Source organism: Acartia tonsa, chromosome 9, assembly GCF_053477335.1.
Source record: "Acartia tonsa isolate MP-2025a chromosome 9, ASM5347733v1, whole genome shotgun sequence".
In the NCBI taxonomy this organism is placed as follows: Eukaryota; Metazoa; Arthropoda; class Copepoda; order Calanoida; family Acartiidae; genus Acartia; species Acartia tonsa.
Genome location: NC_137268.1, coordinates 30,555,829 through 30,575,022, shown reverse-complemented (window position 1 = coordinate 30,575,022; position 19,194 = coordinate 30,555,829). Strand labels below are relative to the sequence as shown.

The 19,194-nt window shown below is 33.2% G+C and overlaps 2 protein-coding genes across 2 annotated transcripts; both read left to right on the top strand.

The window, feature by feature from the left end:
• The first annotated feature begins 4,088 nt into the window (after positions 1–4,088).
• LOC145327481 (uncharacterized) lies at positions 4,089–5,732 on the top strand. The gene is made up of 3 exons (XM_080171028.1): positions 4,089–4,458; positions 5,096–5,169; positions 5,610–5,732. Exons 1-3 carry the CDS (start codon positions 4,215–4,217, stop codon positions 5,730–5,732), a joined length of 441 nt encoding a protein of 146 aa, XP_080027154.1. The 5' UTR covers positions 4,089–4,214.
• A 323-nt stretch (positions 5,733–6,055) lies between these two features.
• Positions 6,056–12,464, top strand: LOC145327821 (uncharacterized). The gene is made up of 8 exons (XM_080171368.1): positions 6,056–6,168; positions 6,993–7,058; positions 7,634–7,758; positions 8,295–8,367; positions 8,979–9,032; positions 9,460–9,528; positions 10,384–10,441; positions 11,646–12,464. The coding sequence occupies exons 1-8, from the start codon at positions 6,071–6,073 to the stop codon at positions 11,742–11,744; spliced, it is 642 nt and encodes a 213-aa protein (XP_080027494.1). The 5' UTR covers positions 6,056–6,070; the 3' UTR covers positions 11,745–12,464.
• The last annotated feature ends 6,730 nt before the right edge of the window (positions 12,465–19,194 follow it).

Here is a 19,194-nt window from a genome sequence, read left to right as displayed (position 1 = left end):
TAAGCAATTTTAAATGGAATTAATTTGCTGAATCACGGCCCCTTGGTCTAAGTAACTGTACTTTCACCAAATATAAAATTTATATTGTTTGTCTTTATGCTTTTCCTCTTATTCCTGTGTTGTAAATTAGTTTTGAGCCGATGAACTGAATTTTAATTTCTGAATGTGTACACAGTTTCCTCAGCGTTTCCTCATCCTATCTCAATATTTACACTACTAGCTAAAAAGCTTCAAACTTCCAAACTTTCCAATTTTTGAATGTATAAACGATTTATACATTAAAAATTTAAATTTTTAATGGAAGTTTGAAGCTTTTTTAGCTAGTAGTAAATATTGAGATAGGATGAGGAAACACCGAGGAAACTGTGTACACATTCAGAAATTAAAATTTATTTCATCAATGAGCCTATTCTAAGATGACATCATCCTTTCTACTTTATGGATTTTAAATGAATGTGTACTTTTGCGCAGCACAGCCATTCTATGACTAGGGTCTTTGCGTCAGTCTGTAAATACTTCATAGTCGCAATTTTTTTTGCAATTTTGCCTTTTTAAGGATAATATTACATCTTTATTTACATTAAAAGTGTTTTAGGCTTTATATTGTTGCGCTAATAATTGTACAAAAATAGATTTAAAGAAATAACGAGTTTAACATCTATAATTTATATAACCAAATTTATGATGACATGCCAATTCATGGTCCGATTTTGTACAGTATTTAATCTATACAAAATGATTTTTGAGAGTTTAACAAATATTTCAAAAAGTTTGTTTTTAAAATGTACAAAAAGAGATTTACAATACCAAGTACTTTAATTTACATTTTAAAAGCATTTTAGTGATCAATTGCCTTTGTACTTTTAAAACGTGAGTACATTTTCGGACTAATTGGCATCTGTCATCATGTTAGTCTATCCAGTTCTTACTCTGGTTCGTAATGAATGTATTTTATCCACTAAAGTGCCATATTAAACCATAGTTCAAACCATATTTAACCATTTTTCTATGAATAATAAAATTACATAATTTCTAGTGAATCGTCAGAAAAAAGTGAAAAATCATTTAAGGAAAAATTCTACATATTTTTGTACTTAAATGTTTAACTGGTGCTTTCCCACAAGGTGACAGTCGAGCACTGACCCCCCCCCCTGATTTTTGAATAAATTGATACTAATGGGGAGAAATTGTTTCCCTAACTCAGCTGAGAGTGCGGCCTAAACCTGCAGTACAAACAAACAAACTGCTCCATTAATTTGCATTTCGTTTAAAAACAAGAGGGTAGGGGTTAGAACTCAACAAAACTCTTGGAGGGAGAAAACCCCGTTTAATTAAAGATGTAGAAATTAAAACTGTGTATTTAAATATAGATTAAAGGACTATTCTAAGATATATTTTCAAAATTTTTTAATTCTACTGTAATTTTTTTTAAAAAGGAGCAGAATTGATACCTCAAAAAACTGTATTTTTTGTAACTTGGCAAATTGCAACATTCCTAAAACCCCCATCAACCCCTTGAAAAGAATTTTTTTTCTAGATAACAAAATCTTTAAAAAATGTTAAAAAAAGTCTGTCTTACAAGGTCCTTTCTATTATAATTTATGTTAATACGTAAAAAAAAGTATGTTTATTTAAATAAAATGTGATATATTATGGCTTTAATGTACCTGAAAGTTTATTTACTGATAATTAAACACTCTCATATAATATCTTTTTTTTTTTAAGCGAAGCTATATTATAACTATGGTTGCTCCGTCGGTCGTCCTGGTTAGTTTTCGTTAATTTAAACAGGCTAAAATTGTCCTATCGATTTCAAACTTTACATTATGATTCCTATAACAATGAGGTATGATTTAGAAATCGTAGGAACTCTATAATCGTTACCAGAAAGTTCGTTCAAACATTATGATTATTACTGTTTTAAAAGTTATATACTGGCTATACGTCTGTTTTTGTAATAATGAATTCTATTTCAACAAAGTACAATACCATAAGCAAAGCCACTCTATAATAATGTCCTAAAGATGTAAGTATGTCCTTATGTACTTAAAAAGTGTTAATGTTCGTTTGTTTTATCGTTCCAGAGCTTCGCTTTTCTGGATTTTGTCATCCTTGTTATTTCGTAGCGTAGTATCTCTATAAGTCATTTTAGGTTGGTCTGTCGGAAATACAATTTTTTTTGTTGTTTAAATGGTGAACTTGGTCATAATTAGAAGGGAGAGAGGTAAAAAATAAAATAAGTGGATTTCGAGGGAAACAAATATAAACAAGGATGACAAAATCCATAGGTAGCGAAGCAAAAATAAATGGACGAACATACAGTGGGAGAGTTATAGAGCAGATGTTAAGTTGTTTAAAAAATATTGATGCATGGCTGTAATTAAAGCTGTGCACCTTGAATAGCATCCGAGAAAATAACCTCCATATCGCTATTGACTGACAGACAAAGTGGATAATAGAGTAGCAACGCTACTAATAAGAAAAGCAGCGAAATTATTATTTTTCTAATGTCTGCGCCTGTTGTGTAATGTTGTCACATTGTTATATAAGGCTATGACGGTATTATTTCAAACATGAAAAATTAATTAATAGTCAAAAGAATCTACATATTAACCATTCCTAATATAAACCAAATTTGACCAAATTATACAATACATTATATACCTAGCCTCTAGGGGCTTTGCCCCAAGAGGTGATTTAGAAAAAAAATAAGGCGAAATTCGTAAAAGGACCAAGGAAATCTTCAGCAAATTCTTTTAAAAATATGGGGAGGGGATTTTTGTTTTTTGGGGGGTTGGGGGTATCCCACCCCCCCCCCCCCCAAGAAAATAGCTTAAAACCACCACAGGACCAATAGCTATATACCCTGAAGAGTAAAATCCGATCGGTTCAGTGGTTACCGAGATCTTAAGGGACAGACGGACAGACATCAAGCTACTTTGTATTATAGATAATGTTTTTTACATACATTTTATCTTTTCACCTATATATTTTGTTGTTATTCTTAAAGGTTAAACAAACAAACAAAAACATAACCTTAGATAAAAGTAAGGACATTTATGTTTGTTAGTAGCGCAACAATAACATTAAAGTATTGTTAATCTTTTAAAAAGGTAAAATCTCGCCCCCCCCCCCCTCAAAAAAGGCGTAGATAGTTTTCTAAGCTTTTAAGTTATGTACAAAATATTGAACTTCTTAGTGTAGGAGTGAAACTAAACCCAGGTGTTAAATACCACCCCCCCCCCCCTCCCTCTGTAACCGCCATGTCATAATTTGGATACCGTTGGGATAGATATCAAATCTGTTTATTCATGTTGCGAGGGGTGAGGATTATTTAAATACATGGCAGACATAGGCCCCTTTACCTCCTAGAATTGGATGACTTAAAGATTAGAGTAAAACACTAGTGAAAGAAAGGGTTAAATAACTGTATCGCAATCTTGTTGTGCAACCTTCCTATTTGTTTATTAAAAATCTACCAATGGTATCGCTATATTAACACAGCTAAGTAGCAGAAAATTATTTAGAAGCAGACGAAAGAGGTCTTTGAAAAATGAAGGGAGGTAGTTGTCTGTAAATACATCTATACTATAGATCTGTTACTCGAAGTATAGAGTAGCTGCACTACTCATGAATAAACAAAAACACTTTATATAATAACAAGGATGACAACATCCATAAGTAGCAATGAACACAAAGTGAATAACAGAGCAGATGTTTAATTATCATAAAAATGGAATAGGGCCAATTTTTATGGATTAATATTTAAAATACATGAAACCTTCTTAGTGCATGACCGACAGACCGGAGGAACAAGTAAGCTAATTGCTGGATGCTGCTCTTTGGTAAAGAAAACCTTCGAACACAGTAATAGTGTCTGACTGATTATGACGTAACAAAACAAATTAGCAAATGAGAGGCCACTATAAATTTTACCATTGGTCAATAACGGCCTCTCATTGGCTAATTTTTTTTGTTACGTCATAATCAGTCAGACACTATTACTGTGTTCAAAACCTTCACACAAAATATCAACAGTCTATCTTAAATAGTAATCGAGAAAATCACATTTCCTGCATAGCGTTACGGACGGACGGATGGAAGGTCGGACAGACAGACAAAGTAATTATAGAATACCGTTGCTACTGAAATTTGCAAGGAAGATAAGAATTTTGCTATTTTCTCAGTTTGATTAAAAATAACTATCAAACACAATGGACAAAATATTGTTTAAAATTTTACTCATCAGCTTTTTTATATCTAATTGTTCTTGTGATTCAATTGAATATAAAAATAATAACAAAGATGCGTGTGATGATTTTGCTTCTATAAAGGCAGAAATTGGTGCTCTCAAAAATAAAATTGATGAGCAAAAATTAGAATTTGATGAAAAGCTGCAAAATCAACGGGATGCCTATGAAGAAAAACTTGAGAATGTTGTTAAAATGATACGAAAAGGTTTCTTCTTTTAAATATTATAATTTAACTAGGGATCTAAAGGGATAAACAAAGGCCGATAAATTAATGAATATCACCAACATTACCCCTTCCATAGCTTACAATTAGTGGTTGAAACGTTTGGACACTCAACTTAATTACCGAACCAATCAAAATTCAATTGAGGTCCCCAATGAAGTTAAGCCAACGAATACGAATAAGACAATGTTATTATAAAACTTTGAGGACTGTGTAATAAAAAGTCCAATGTTCCTTCCCTTTCTGAGTTTTAACAAAATATATTCTAAAATAGTTAGAATCCATAATTAAACATGTTTTAAGATAGGTTTTAAGAATCGATATTTCATTACTTGTATGATGCACTAAATTATCTAATAAAGATACTTGCAGCCGGCTAAAATTACGATACCCCCCCCCCCATCCCCTCCTCTCATACTAAACGAACTTCCGATAAATGAGGTCCATATGAGCAAACCTAAATAGACGTCAATTTTATCCTGCCAATGTATCCACGTCTATATCGATTGTTTTTAGGTAGATTAAACTTAAAGGGGACATAGTTATAATTTACTAGGGACATAAAGAAACTTTACATTAGTTTTTTTTTCTGAAATAAAAATAAAATGTGTTTTTTAAGACGACTCAAAGATTGACACTGAAAATATTCTGAAGTCTGGTGACATTGAAGATGATGTACTTCAAAATGCTCAGGTTAAATATTATATCAAACATAATTGTACTGATCTTGAGATGTTTTCCCAGAGCCTAATTAATTAATAATATTAGTAATTATATTAAATAAAATTACCACCGTTAAAGATAAGAGTTATTTGTGGATAAGTTGAGACACTGTTATCAATCCCTTATTTATCTAGGCCCTGTAAATCTTTATATCATGTCTAGCAGCCGCGTCTAGCCTCACATTTAAACCGGTTTTGATGTTTGGGATTTTAATAAAAGGGATTGCCATATTTGGCCCAGATTTAGACTTCAAGCTGGTTTTTAGATTTGTAAAAGGTTGATTTCCCTGAGGCTTACAGCTTGCTGAGCTTGCTTTATACCAATGAAATGCAGAATGTTGGGGTATGTAGAATTTATACTCCAATGTCTCCTCCATCCCTGTCTAATCTAATATTTCTTTTCCTGTGCAGGACATTGAACAACTAAGAATTGATGTAATTCAACAAGAATTTATTATCAACCAAGTTAATACAGATACAAATACAAGGAAGGGTGAAAGAAATAAGATGGCAACTTTAAATAGTTTGTACTAGCGACTACGCCCCTAGCAGCTACTTTCACTTTTACTTTTAAAAGGAAAAAGTAAAAAAAATTGTGGGTGGAGGGTCATTTTTTCTTTCGGGCGATTCTCTTGGAAGGGTTGTGTCATACCAAAATAGTCATAAACCTTAGTATGACCTGTGAGAAGGTACCCTGTAAAGAAGAACCATATCGGTTAGTGATTAGCGGGTTCCTTCGGTACACTCACAGATCCTGTTAATTTATTATTGAAACTGGTATCTACTATTATTATGCGTTATTGTATGAAATTTTTCTTATATATCTGGTGAAATTTTGCTGCTTTATTTAACGAGAAAAATTTAACTATTCCATGTTGTGTCTTGTACTTTCATTTCTTCCCTTATCCAATAGGATTAATACACTTAATACAACTTTCCAAGAAACTGTGGATTTCTTAGATGAAACTAGGCATCAGCAGATATGAAATCCCAGGGATCTTAGGGGATAAGACAATGGAGAATGGGGTATTCCTATCCAGTATCCGTGAATAAATGATGAGCTATGGCTCCATCATTTATTCCCTCGGGCAAAAAATATTCATTCCTAAACAAAAAACTGCTTAATTATGCTTTCTTTTAGTAATTAATAAAAATTCTAAAACCTTCCAAAAAAATTTAAAATCTTCAAAAATCTTCTAAAATATTTTCTCAGATTTTCATATAAATATGACTGTATAGACATGGGAACTTCAGTCGTGCGAGGCTTGTGGTGCAGAACTGAGATTCTGTTCACGGGATGCCATGCTCGGGGGAAAAAAATGATACCAGGGAAAAAAATTAAACCTCAGGGAAAAAAATGACTACCTCGGGGAAATAAATTACTACCTCGGGGAGAAAAAAGGATATTTACATCAACTATTTAAGGGGTTGTTTATGTGAGAATGAATAGTTATACATCCCCAGTATTTTGTTACAGTTGTAGTGGTTGGTTACTGGTCAGGTATATCCAGGGATCTAAAGGAATAATACAATGGCCAATAAATTGCTGTACATCCCCAATGAGGATATACAATACAGTGATACACCTCATTAGATTACAATTAGTGGTTGAAACGTTTGGACACTCAACTTAATGAATCAACCAAAATTCAAAAGTCCCCAAAGTTGTTATGCTAACGAATAAGAACACATTATCATACAACTTTGGTGACTAGAGCAATAAACAGTCCCCTCCCTCCCTGGGTATATCAAAAGTAATGTTAAATAAAATCTGCTGATAAATGACATTACTAGACCTCCAGTTGGTTCCATTGTTGCTTGGTTACCCTCCTTCTCTACAAGCCAAGACATTCCTACAGGAAACACTTTTCAAAATACATTTTTGTCAATTCTCAACTTTATTTGCATTAATTTTCTTTGATTTTGAGGAGATACAGGAGTAAATTGGCGATTTGATTTATTTTCAAGCCTTATTTTTTAAAATTTACCTGAGAATTTTCCAAATAAAACTTTTAGGAGGTATAATCTACTGTGAAAATACGACCAAACGCCTCTTAATTGGCGTTGTCACGAAAGGGACTATACCCATTTTAGGGAAAGATAATCTAATGTCCATTGATCTATCCTGAAATCTTTTCCTATATTTACATGTTAGCGGCTTTGAGCATTAGTGGAAACTAAGGGATGGTGGTTTAAGTCGACCCTCAAGTTTAGCTTTTTATAAGGGGGGATGTTTTAGGGGTGATTTTTCTTGGGAGGGTAGAGTTACCACCATTATAGTTATAAATATTTCCTGGACCCATGAGAAGCTTCACTGCAAGGAGACCCATATCGGTTCAGTGGTTAGTGAGATCTTTTGCTGAAGAAAGACAAACAGATACACATTTTATTACTTATGATGGTAAAATAGCTGCAATAAGAAAGTGAACATTAGGTTGGCAACGTTGTGATGGATCCCTGATCCTATCTGGAGCCCTGACAGGGACTCAAACCCCTGACCTGAATGCTGCTGGCAAGTTTCTCAGAGGAGCTCTGGATAGCGAAGCTGGTCAACTCCAAGGAAAACTCAGACATTTATTTCTTGTATTGGTGCTCTTACACAAAAAGTACCTTGTTGAAAACTTATTCTCCCCCAATTATTTTGAAATAAATTGTTCGATAATTACTTTAGGTCTTGTTAGGTTAGGTTATATTGGTACCCATCAGGGTTAGTCCCTCTGCAGGGTTAAAGAAAAGCAAAAAAAACTGTTACTTTCAATCTATTTATATAATAAGGTGGAAGGGGGGGGGGGTGGCTATTGCTCAATAGGCACTATCCTGCCTTAATCATTTCAAGGTATATACTTTTGCAGAAAATTTGAACTGGGTAAGATGGGCAAAAAGGCTGTTGGAGCATCATAAAAGTATTAAATTCATCCATTTAATAAAAATTACATATACTATTCCTAAGATGAGGGGGGGGGGGGGTTGGTTGAAGGGTGCCGTATAGACTTTCCTTTTTTAGTTTATTTTTATATTTCTCATTATTGCCGAGATAGCAGTGCCCCCCTCCGGAATAGGGTTAATCATCACAAGTCTAGGTGTATTGTTACATAGATGATGCAGTGGAAGAGCACACCCATGCTGATCCTGGACACACTCATGTAGACCGTGGACATAAACACAAGGAATTCTCAAGATTTCCTCATTTCGATCCATAACCCCTTTTTCAGTATGGCTTCCAAGCCGATTAATATCCGCTGTGTTAGAACCGGTTCTCAGTCATACTGAAAAATCATGTATAACATCCTATTACAGACAATTTACCACGAAAAATAAAATAACAATCATAAAATTAATGCCAGTTTTGTTACCCCAGGCACATGGCCCTTTGAGACTAACAAAACTTGTTTCAATCTTATAATTTTTTATTTGAAATCCGCGGAAAGCTGACTATGATACGATTAAAAAATAACTATTATAAATTCCCTCAAAGTGTCTCTTCCCTCCCTCTTCTGCTTATTTTCAAATCAAAATTAAAATTTAGAAAACAAAATATTGTGGCTGTCTAATATCTATAGGAAAATGGGGATAGCTGTCACAGCTTTTGGCCTACCTATTCTATTGAAGTTATAGTAAAGGGAAAGAGAAAGGTAAGGAGGAAAGAAAAAAGATAGGGTATATGACATTTCCTGACGTCAATAGAATAGGTAAGCCAAAAGCAGGGACAACTATCCCCATTTTGCTAGGGCACTATTGACAGCTACCAAAATATTTCTAATCTTGGGTCGAACTGCAGGATGATGGTCATAACCACTACTTCCAGCAAGATTGGGAAAATGATTACTACTTCAGGAGAAAACATGGGATATCCTATCAAAAAAGTAGTAAGCTTATTATTGTCTGTAGCGAAGGATCTCCCTAACCAGTAACCATGGAACAGATATGTTTTTCCTTTACAAGGAAGCTCTTTATATATCCAGGGTAGGGTTGTATCTCTACAATCCCAAGAGCATTTGCCCCTAGAAAAGAAATTACCCCCTAAATTAAAAAAAATCTTTAACTGTTAAATCTAAAATTGAAAATGGAAGGTGGGGGGGGGGGGTTGTTGGACTTCTTCCTCACAACCTTAAGCGCTTCTAAAGGCTACTCGGTGCCAACGAACAATAAAACGTCATTAAAACTTTGGGAACTAGTGTAATAAACAGCACATTGTCCCCCCTCCTTCTGAATTGTGGTAGACAGGGCCGACTAAAATTTTTTATATTCCATATTTGTATAGAAGGTTTGATGAGAGTGTTTTCAATATTTGTGATGGGGGCTGCTCAGATTATTCTTATCCTATGATAAGGAAATGGCAAATGTATTAGGAAACAAAAAGGATGACAACATCCATAAAAGCTAAAATTAAACGGTAGGACAAATTAAAATTAAAAAGCAGAATATAAATCAATAAGTCGAAACATAATTGTATGTAAATTTGTTATAAAATTGTATAAACAAAGAATACTGTTTAAGGACATGCTTAAATTTTAGGACTTGATAACAACTCAATAAAAACATTGTACATTGTTGTCCTAGGAATCTTTATTCCAAAAATCAGATGATTAGGATATTTATTAATTATATAATAAAAAAATTGCCAAAAAAGTTTAAAATGTTAAGAAATCAACATGTTTTGAATGGAACTACTGATTTTCTGGTGACTATTGTAGAGTTTCTACGCTTCCTAAATCGTTCATAAGTGTAACAGAAATAAAAATGCCAATTAGAAATCGGTAGAAAAAGAGATATCCGTTAGGGACGTACTGGCATACCGACCCTTTTAATAGAAATTTGATATTCCATCCTTGATGATAGGCGATACTATGAGAGTATTTATAATATTTGTGACGGGGGTTGCTCTGCAGATTCTTGGCCTATGATCAGGCACAGGACATGTCAGGGATCTAAGGGATAAGACCTTGCTTTACCTCTAAGTGCCTTGTTGAGCATTGAACCCATTCTTTTACCTCTTATCTTTAAAATAAATTGAACCTTTAGGTTAGGTTAGGTCAATGTTATTTTAAGTACTGGGTAGCCCTGCAGGGTTAGAACAACAAAAAAAGCATAGAACATATCAATTATATAATAAGAGAGGGGCTTAAAAACAAAATTTAAATAACTAGAAAATTAGAAATAGTCCTTAATACATTTCCCGAACCAGAGCTTATGAGACCCCTGTTGGATATGCAGATATCCAGTATGATTCTGCAGATATCAAGGTAAGTTTATAAAGATACCGAACTATGAGACTCCTGCTGAAGATGCAGATATCCAGTTTTATTCTGCAGATATCAAGGTTAGTTTATACAGATACAGAACTATGAGACTCCTGTTGGATATGCAGATATCCAGTGTGATTCTGCAGATATCCAGGTAAGTTTATACAGATATTGAACTATAATACCCCTGTTGGATATGCAGATATCAAGTTTTATTCTGCAGATATCCAGGTAAGTTTATACCGATACAGAACTATGACACTCCTGTTGGATATGCAGATATCCAGTTTTATTCTGCAGATATCCAGGTAAGTTTACAAAGATACAGAACTATGAGACACCTGTTGGATATGCAGATATCCAGTATGATTCTGCAGATATCCAGGTTAGTTTATACAGATATAGAACTATGAGACACCTGTTGGATATGCAGATATCCAGTATGATTCTGCAGATATCCAGTATGATTCTGCAGATATCTAGGTTAGTTTATACAGATACAGAACTATGAGACACCTGATGGATATGCAGATATCCAGTATGATTCTGCAGATATCCAGGTTAGTTTACACCGATACAGAACTATGAGACACCAGTTGGATATGCAGATTTCCAGTATGATTCTGCAGATATCCAGGTAAGTCTATACAGATACAGAACTATTATACTCCTGTTGGATATGCAGATATCCAGTATGATTCTGCAGATATGCAGGTTAGTTTATACAGATACAAAACTATTATACCCCTGTTGGATATGCAGATATCCTGTATGATTCTGCAGATATCCAGGTTAGTTTATACAGATACAGAACTATGAGACACCTGTTGGATATGCAAATATCCAGTATGATTCTGCAGATATCCAGGTAAGTTTTATCCATGTTATCTTTAAAAGCTATTTCATATTAATACCTTTAATTTTGTCTGTATGACTGTTTTATTTGTCATATTTCGATGTTTTGGTGTGATGTCCGAATTTCTGTCAGCTTGAACATAAAAATAAAATAGACTAAAACCACCCCAAGAAATACATTTAAAATAAATTAGTCCAAAAAGCATCTAATGACCTATATAAAGCTTCTCCAAATCGGGCACGATCGGGTGAGTGGTTAGCGAGATCTTTACGGATAAACAAAGAAAAACCTTACTACTTTATATAATAGAATTTCATTGTACCTAATCTTAATCAGTTTTCCTTTCAGGAGAGTACATCTGGCCTAGGTGGTGTGGAGACTGGCAGAGTAGCAGCTGAAACTAGACCTACAAATATCAAAATTGTTTGGATTATTAGAATATTTTAAATCATGTCATTGTTAAGAAACAGCGTATAGAGCCAAATAAAAATTGACACCATACATTACAAATGACCAATAATAAGCAAGTATACATTTATACCATTGTTCAATTGCAACGTACACTGGCCTTTCTTTGGTCATTTATATTGTAAGAGATCATTTTTTATTGGACACTATACCTGTTAATCTATCTTTATAATATTTGTTGATCTAATAAATATAGTAAATCTAGATCATTAATCAGTAAATTAAACCAATAAGAACACAGTTCAGGAAATATCCGGCCATTTATTAATTAGAATGTAAACAAAACATATCCTATAGTATCAAGTAGTAAGTTGTCTTTTGCCTGAAGCTTAAGATTTAGATAACTACTGAACCGAAATAGTTCCCCTTTTTAAGGAAGCTTTGCATAGGTCCCAGGATAGTTTTATCTTTCTAAATTAAGTCTTGGGAGTGGTTTGTCCTATTTTTCTGTGTATTCATTCTCCTTCGAAGTTGAATGCTAGGGGTTTAGTCTCTAGTTGAATAATAAGTTGTATAAATAGTTGAATTTCTTAGGATAAGATGTCTTTAGGAAGTTTATAATGTCAAAAATTTTGTCGCACGTATTATTAAAATGAGACTAAATACATAAAGAATATTCATCTGCCAGAAATTTCTTTAAAAGTGTGACGGATTATTGTGTCTGACAACCCTTCTAGGGTAATAGATCTATTTTTAAAAGCGAAGCTTTTCTATAATTAGGATCGGTACGTACGTCCGTCCGTACGTCTGAGACAGATAGCTTTTTTGTTTAGTTAATTTAGACATGTTATAATTGTCCTATCGATTTCAAACTTTGCATTGTGATTCCTGAAGTAGTTAAGTATGATTTAGAAAGCGTAGCAACTCTATAATTATTACCAGAATGTTCGTACGTCCATCTTAAACATGTTGATTTTTTACTTTTTTAACAAAAAATTGTTTGTGATCTAATTATTTGAATGTTCTGATTTTTGGTATACTGATTCATGGGACAACAAAGTACAATATTATAAGCAAAGCAACTCTTAAATCAAGTCCTAAAAATGTAAGTATGTGCATAAACATTATCCTGTATCAAGAAGTTTTTCAACAAATTTACTCACAATTTTGCTTTGACTCTTATTCATTTATATTCTGATTATTCAGTTCTGACATTATACAAGTGTTAATGTCCGTGTGTCCTATCGTTTCAGAGCTTCGCTTTTATGGATGTTGTCATCCTTGTTAATCTATAAGTTCATACATAACAATTTGAAGAAATTTAAATAATACAAATAAATGCACTAGATTTAAAATTATCGTAATGTCAACAAGTAAAGTTTAGTAAAAGGTAGCGCAGCAATGTCAAGCTAACTGTCTTTTATTTGGAAAAATAACAGGCTTTAACAGTAATAATAGATTAAAGGAATTATGATATACACAAAAAAATATAAATATTCTTTGCATTAATAAAAAAAAAGATGAATGTCAAAACAAAGGGAGTGTGACTCTTTTTACTTAACACTCCTCTTGGCGGCACTAGGGGAGTGTATCAATGGGGTGTAGTATACATCCCCACTTCTGCATTTAAGACTAGTTTCTAAAATTATTATGGTCACTTTTGCACCTTAGTCCCAAATTATTCATTTTTTTGCTAATGTCCTTGTAATTTTGTGCATAGTGTTCCCATAATAACACACAAAAAAGTACAAAGAAGTACCCCTGACCTCTAGAGGCTATGCATTTGAAGATGCAGTTAAAATGGCTTACAACCATCCCGAAATGAAATCTTTAAATAGAATAACCTAAAACCATCAGAGGAGCTATGTGAATTTCAATAGTTTTAGTAGCTATTGAGATCTTGAGCTTCAGACAAAAAAAACCTTACTACCTTATATAAAGCATACTAAATCGTTAGTTTTATTTCGGCTCAATACCAGCTGAGTATCCACGTGGATATTCAGCTACTACTGGGGTCATTTTTGGATACTCAGCTACCATTGGGAAAAATGTGTGGATATTCAACTACCATTGGGAGAAAAAGGTTTTTAACAATTATTTTGGTTATCTTTTTGTTAATTTACACTCGTTAGAATTGTCCTATCGATTTAATACAAAAGGTACGATTTAGGAAGCGTAGTAACTCTATTATAGAAAGTCCGTAGGTCAATTTTAAACGTGTTGGTTTTTAGAATCAGCATTATGAAAGGATATAATGAAAATACCAATAGGAAGCTATTGTGGATATTCAACTACTACAGGGGAAAAGTGTGGATATTTAACTACTCTTGGGAAATATGCGTGGTTACTCAGCTACTATTGGGGAATTTGTGGATACTCAGCTGGTCTTGAGCCTTTATTTTTACAACTCAAGAAAAGCCACCTTTTAAAGTTTTCCACAACCCCATCTTTTCAGTCGTTTAAGAGAAAGAAAGACGAAAAATTACACATCTATTAACAATTTAACACAAGAAGAAAAAATATGTCCATGATAGCGTTGGGTGCTAACAACCACCCATCACCTCCTTATTTTTTGAAAAAAATTAAAATAAATAGGGGCAGAGGGAAGGTTATATTTCGCCTATTCCTAACCCCTGCGGGGCCAATACCTGCGGTGTTCTCAAGTACACAATTTAACCTAACCTAACAATACATAAAGAAACAAATGAACTTACAAAAACTACCCCTTCCCCCATTTCTTAATAGAGAGGGGGTGGGGTTCACATCTATGAAGGTTTAGAAGTATGAATATCATTCGTCCCATATGAACGTACATTATTGCAGAGTAGCTGCTCTACTAGAGCTATCCAGAGCGAACTAGATTACGAAATATTATACTCACAATTACTGTAGGTGTTCAATTTTCATATTCATCCACAAAAATATGAAGGAAACAAGGATGACAACATTCATAAAAGCGAAGCACTGAAACGGTAGGACAAACGGACATTAAAACTTGTGTAGTGTCAGAACTGAATAATCAAAATATAAATGTATAAGAGTCGAAGCAAAATTGTAAGTAAAATTGTTGAAAAAATGATTGATACAGAATAATGTTTATGGACATACTTACATTTTTAGGACTTGATTATAGAGCTGCTTCGCTTATAATATTGTACTTTGTTGTCCCAGGAATCAGTATACCAAAAATCAGATCAATCGGATTATTAGATCACATAAAAATTTGTTGTTAAAAAGTAAAAAAAATCAACATGTTTAAAATGGACGTACGGACATTCTGGTAATGATTATAGAGTTGCTACACTTTCTAAATCGTACCTAACTACTACAGGAATCACAATGAAAAGTTTGAAGTCAATAGGACAATTCTAACTTGCCTAAATTAACGAAAAAAGCTATCCGTTACGGACGGACGGACGGACCGACTCTAATTATAGAAAAGCTTCGCTTTTAAAAATAAATTTTTGATCCAAACTATGATACAAAATGAATGATAATCAATTTCTTTATTCAATTTAAAAACCTCAGTGAGGTTGTGGGCTAGAGTCCCTGCTTTTAAAGACACTAAATAGTTACCTGCAGTTGCTATGTCAGATGCGTGATTATAATGAAGAGAATGGGCTAATTCCATTACAAGGACTTTATAAAAATAATATGGTAGCGCAATTAAAAAATAAGTTCTATATCATCTGACAATGGATATAGAAAATAAGGTGATATATTAACAGGTGAAAAATTGTTGTCAATTTAGTCTGCTAATATGAACATTATTTATTGTACACTTCAATAATCCATTTGGAGGGGAAAGGGATGGGGTATCGTCAATTTAGCCAGCTGCGTGTAGCACTTTATCAAAGCATACAAAGTAGAAGATATGCTACGCAGCCTTAATAAGGCACTACATATACAGGTCAAATAATTAAAACGCCTACCATTTCCACTTTATGGTTCCTTCTTATATTCCAGAGACTAAGTCATAGGAATATTGATGAAATAGAGAGAAGGGTTTAGATACGATTACGACCAATAGTAACAAAGCTTTTTTAAAACTAGAAATTAAACTTAACACGGCCGTACTAATAGACATAATATATCTAGATGGTCAATATGACCCTGAAATTCGTCAAAATTAAAAAGGGATTCCACAGCAGACATTAACCTTTGTCTATTTTTTTGCATTCAAGTTATACAAGTGACGAAAGTTTTTGAGCATATTTATAATACGCTAACTTTATTCTAAGGAATTTTTATAGATTTTGTCATATGCTTCAAACTACAAAATAGGAAAAAAAATTTGTACACGATATTATTTACACGAGAAATATGACTACTTATAGCTGACTCCTAATTCGACTGAAATTTTAAAAAAAATAAGCCCTTTTCTACTAAAATCTGTGCACAAATTCAATGAATGACATGTTTGGAATGTACCTCCACTGTTCTCCTATTAGCTGATTTAGAATGTATGTCTCTAGATTGTCTCTATTCCCATACTTATATAAGCATAAAAAAAGTAAAAATTCAAAAGAATTTAAAAAAAAAATACATATTGAATTTATCAATACTTTTATCCGTGGTGTAATAAATACACAGAAATGCACCGTTTATCTGTTTAATGTACGCGCATTTATTCATTAATATGTAAATGAAATGCAAATGCACAGAGTATAGTTTGGAGTAATTAACATAAAAACAAGGATGATAATATCTTTGAAGAGGCATAGCGCAAATGATTATAAATCTATATAAGGTACTAGCAGCTAAGCTAAAAGTAACCACTTTTTTTGGGGGGGGGGGGGAGGGTCGATCACTACCTTTCATTTTTAATTTTATTGTTAAAATTAAAAATAAATTTTTATTTTGAGGGGGGGGGGGGGATTTTTATCTATTTTTCTTTGGGGGTTAGTGGTACCCTTCCCCAAAATAATTATAAACCTTCCCAGGACCTGTAAAAGAGAACCCGATCGGTTCAGCGGTTACCGAGATCCTTCGGTACAGACAGACACACATACAACATCCTGTTACTTTATTATAAGGACTATAGAAAGAATCCACAAACAAGTGAATGGAAAATATAGGAATATTTACTGTTTTGTTGGCCTCTAAGGTACTTTAACGTTATTTAGGGACAGAAGACACACATAATTGGTGAATGACTTAGCTATTAAAATAAAAAAACAAGGATGACAACATCCATAAGTAGCGAAGCACAAACAATTAAATAAGAATTTAGATATTAGTTGTAAAAAGCATGGATATTAGGGAAAAAATCACGAAACCTATTCAACATTTGTTTTTAATTCTTTAATATTTATATTTCAGTACTATGACTAAGAGACTGACGGTCAAAGTAAATTACATACTGGATGCTCAAAACAATGGGAAATTTAATTTTGATATTTTTAACTACAAAAATTAAAAAAAAACGGACCATTAACACCAAAGATATGAGGAAAAATGTGAAAAATATAGAAAATAGCCAAAAACCTGCAAAAAGGCAGTCTGACCACCATTGATGTTTTCTTGACACGACAGGAAATTTAATTTTGATATCTATAACTGAAAAACTTCGGAAATCGGGCCATAAACACCAAAATTATGGAGAAAAATGTGAAGAATGCAATAATAGCCTAAAACCTGCTTATAGGCAGCCTGACCGTCATAGTTGTTTTCTTAAAACGACAGGAAATTTAATTTTTATACTATAACTGAAAAAATTTTGGAAATCGGACCATAAACACTAAAGATACGGAGAAAAATGTGAAAAATAAAAAATAGCCTAAAACCTGCTAAAAAGCGGTCCTATCGCCATTGATGTTTTATAACTAAATGTGCTCCTTAATAATGGGAATGTTGTCAAAAAATTTCAGCCTTTTACATTTTATAGGAGCCGAGAAAATCAAGTTTCCCCCAAACTAAGACGGACAGACGGACAGACGGACATACGGACAGACGGACATTTCAAATTATAGAGTAGCTTCGCTACTAACAAACTAAGACGGACAGACGGACATTTCAAATTATAGAGTAGCTTCGCTACTAACAAACTAAGACGGACAGACGGACATACGGACAGACGGACATTTCAAATTATAGAGTAGCTTCGCTACTAAAAATAGTATATGCTTCTACTTAAAGCGCAATAGGGACAGAAGGGAAAAATGTACAAATAATGATACACAAAATTACCCCATATGTATTTAGATTACAATTAAGGGTTGAAACGTTTGGACAATCAAATAAATAAACCAACCAATCAAAATTTAATAAAAGGCCCTAAGATTGTTATGCCAACGAATAAGAATACGTTATCATAAGTCTTTGGGGACTAGTGCAATAAACAGCCAAATGTCCTCTCCCTCCTTGCAATATTATGTATCTTACCTACATGATATCAGTAACCCTTTCAGTATTATCGTAAAAGTTGATCATTACATCATCACAAACTCTAATAATCAGAGTTTCATTACTTTAGAATAAACTGCACAAAAATGGATGTTCAAAATCCATGTAGATATTATATGACCGGGGAAAATTCATGTTATTATTCCCCCTTTTATTCGTTGGTCTATTCGTTGTTCCAGTTGGTGGAGAGGAGATTGGGTATAGGGAGGGGAAAGTGGAATCGTTATTTTAACCCGCTACGTAATTCACTTTCATAGAAATCCATTTGCATTGCACAAAGCAAGATATAAATGATAATTTTGAAAATTGGTAACCTTTAGACATATAAATAAAGGAGATTCACTTCAGGAAGGGAGGTGATATTTGGCTGTTTATGAAACTAGTTTACAAAGTTTATTATAATCTTTTCTTATCTGTTGGCTTAGCACAACTTTTGGTTTTTTTTATTGAATTTTTTATTGGTTAGTTCATTAAGTTGAGTGTCCTGATATTTCAATCTACATAAGGGGTAATTTTGTCATTGCGGATGTAAAACAATTTATTATTGTCTTATCTCTTTAGATCCCTGGATTCTTTTTGTAAAATATCCAACAATATATCAATTCATTTTGTTTTTCAGTAAGATTTAAAAAAAATATTATTATATTTACATATTCAGGGGAGCTTCATGGTGGTCTTTAAGAGGTTTTTATAGCTTTTTTTATGACCAACAAAATGCTACCATTAAAAGCAAAAATCCCCATTCCATTCTCTTTTAAAAAACTCCATTTCTAAATCTCACGTTTTCTCACGTACATCAATATATCAAACGTTTTACTATCATCTAAGAATTCTAATACTTTCTGTGCTCGCGATAAGTAAAATTGCTGCAATTATGAGCCTTTTTACTTAAATTTAAAAATGTTCACATATCTATAATACAAAGCAGAGCGATGTCTGTCTGTCTGAAGCTTAAGATCTCAGTAATCACTAAACAGAATGGATTCTACTCTTCAGGGAATATATCTCCTGTTAGGTTATTTTTTAGGCTATTTTCTTGGGGGGTGGGACACCCCCAACCCCCCTAACCCCCCAAAAAAATCTT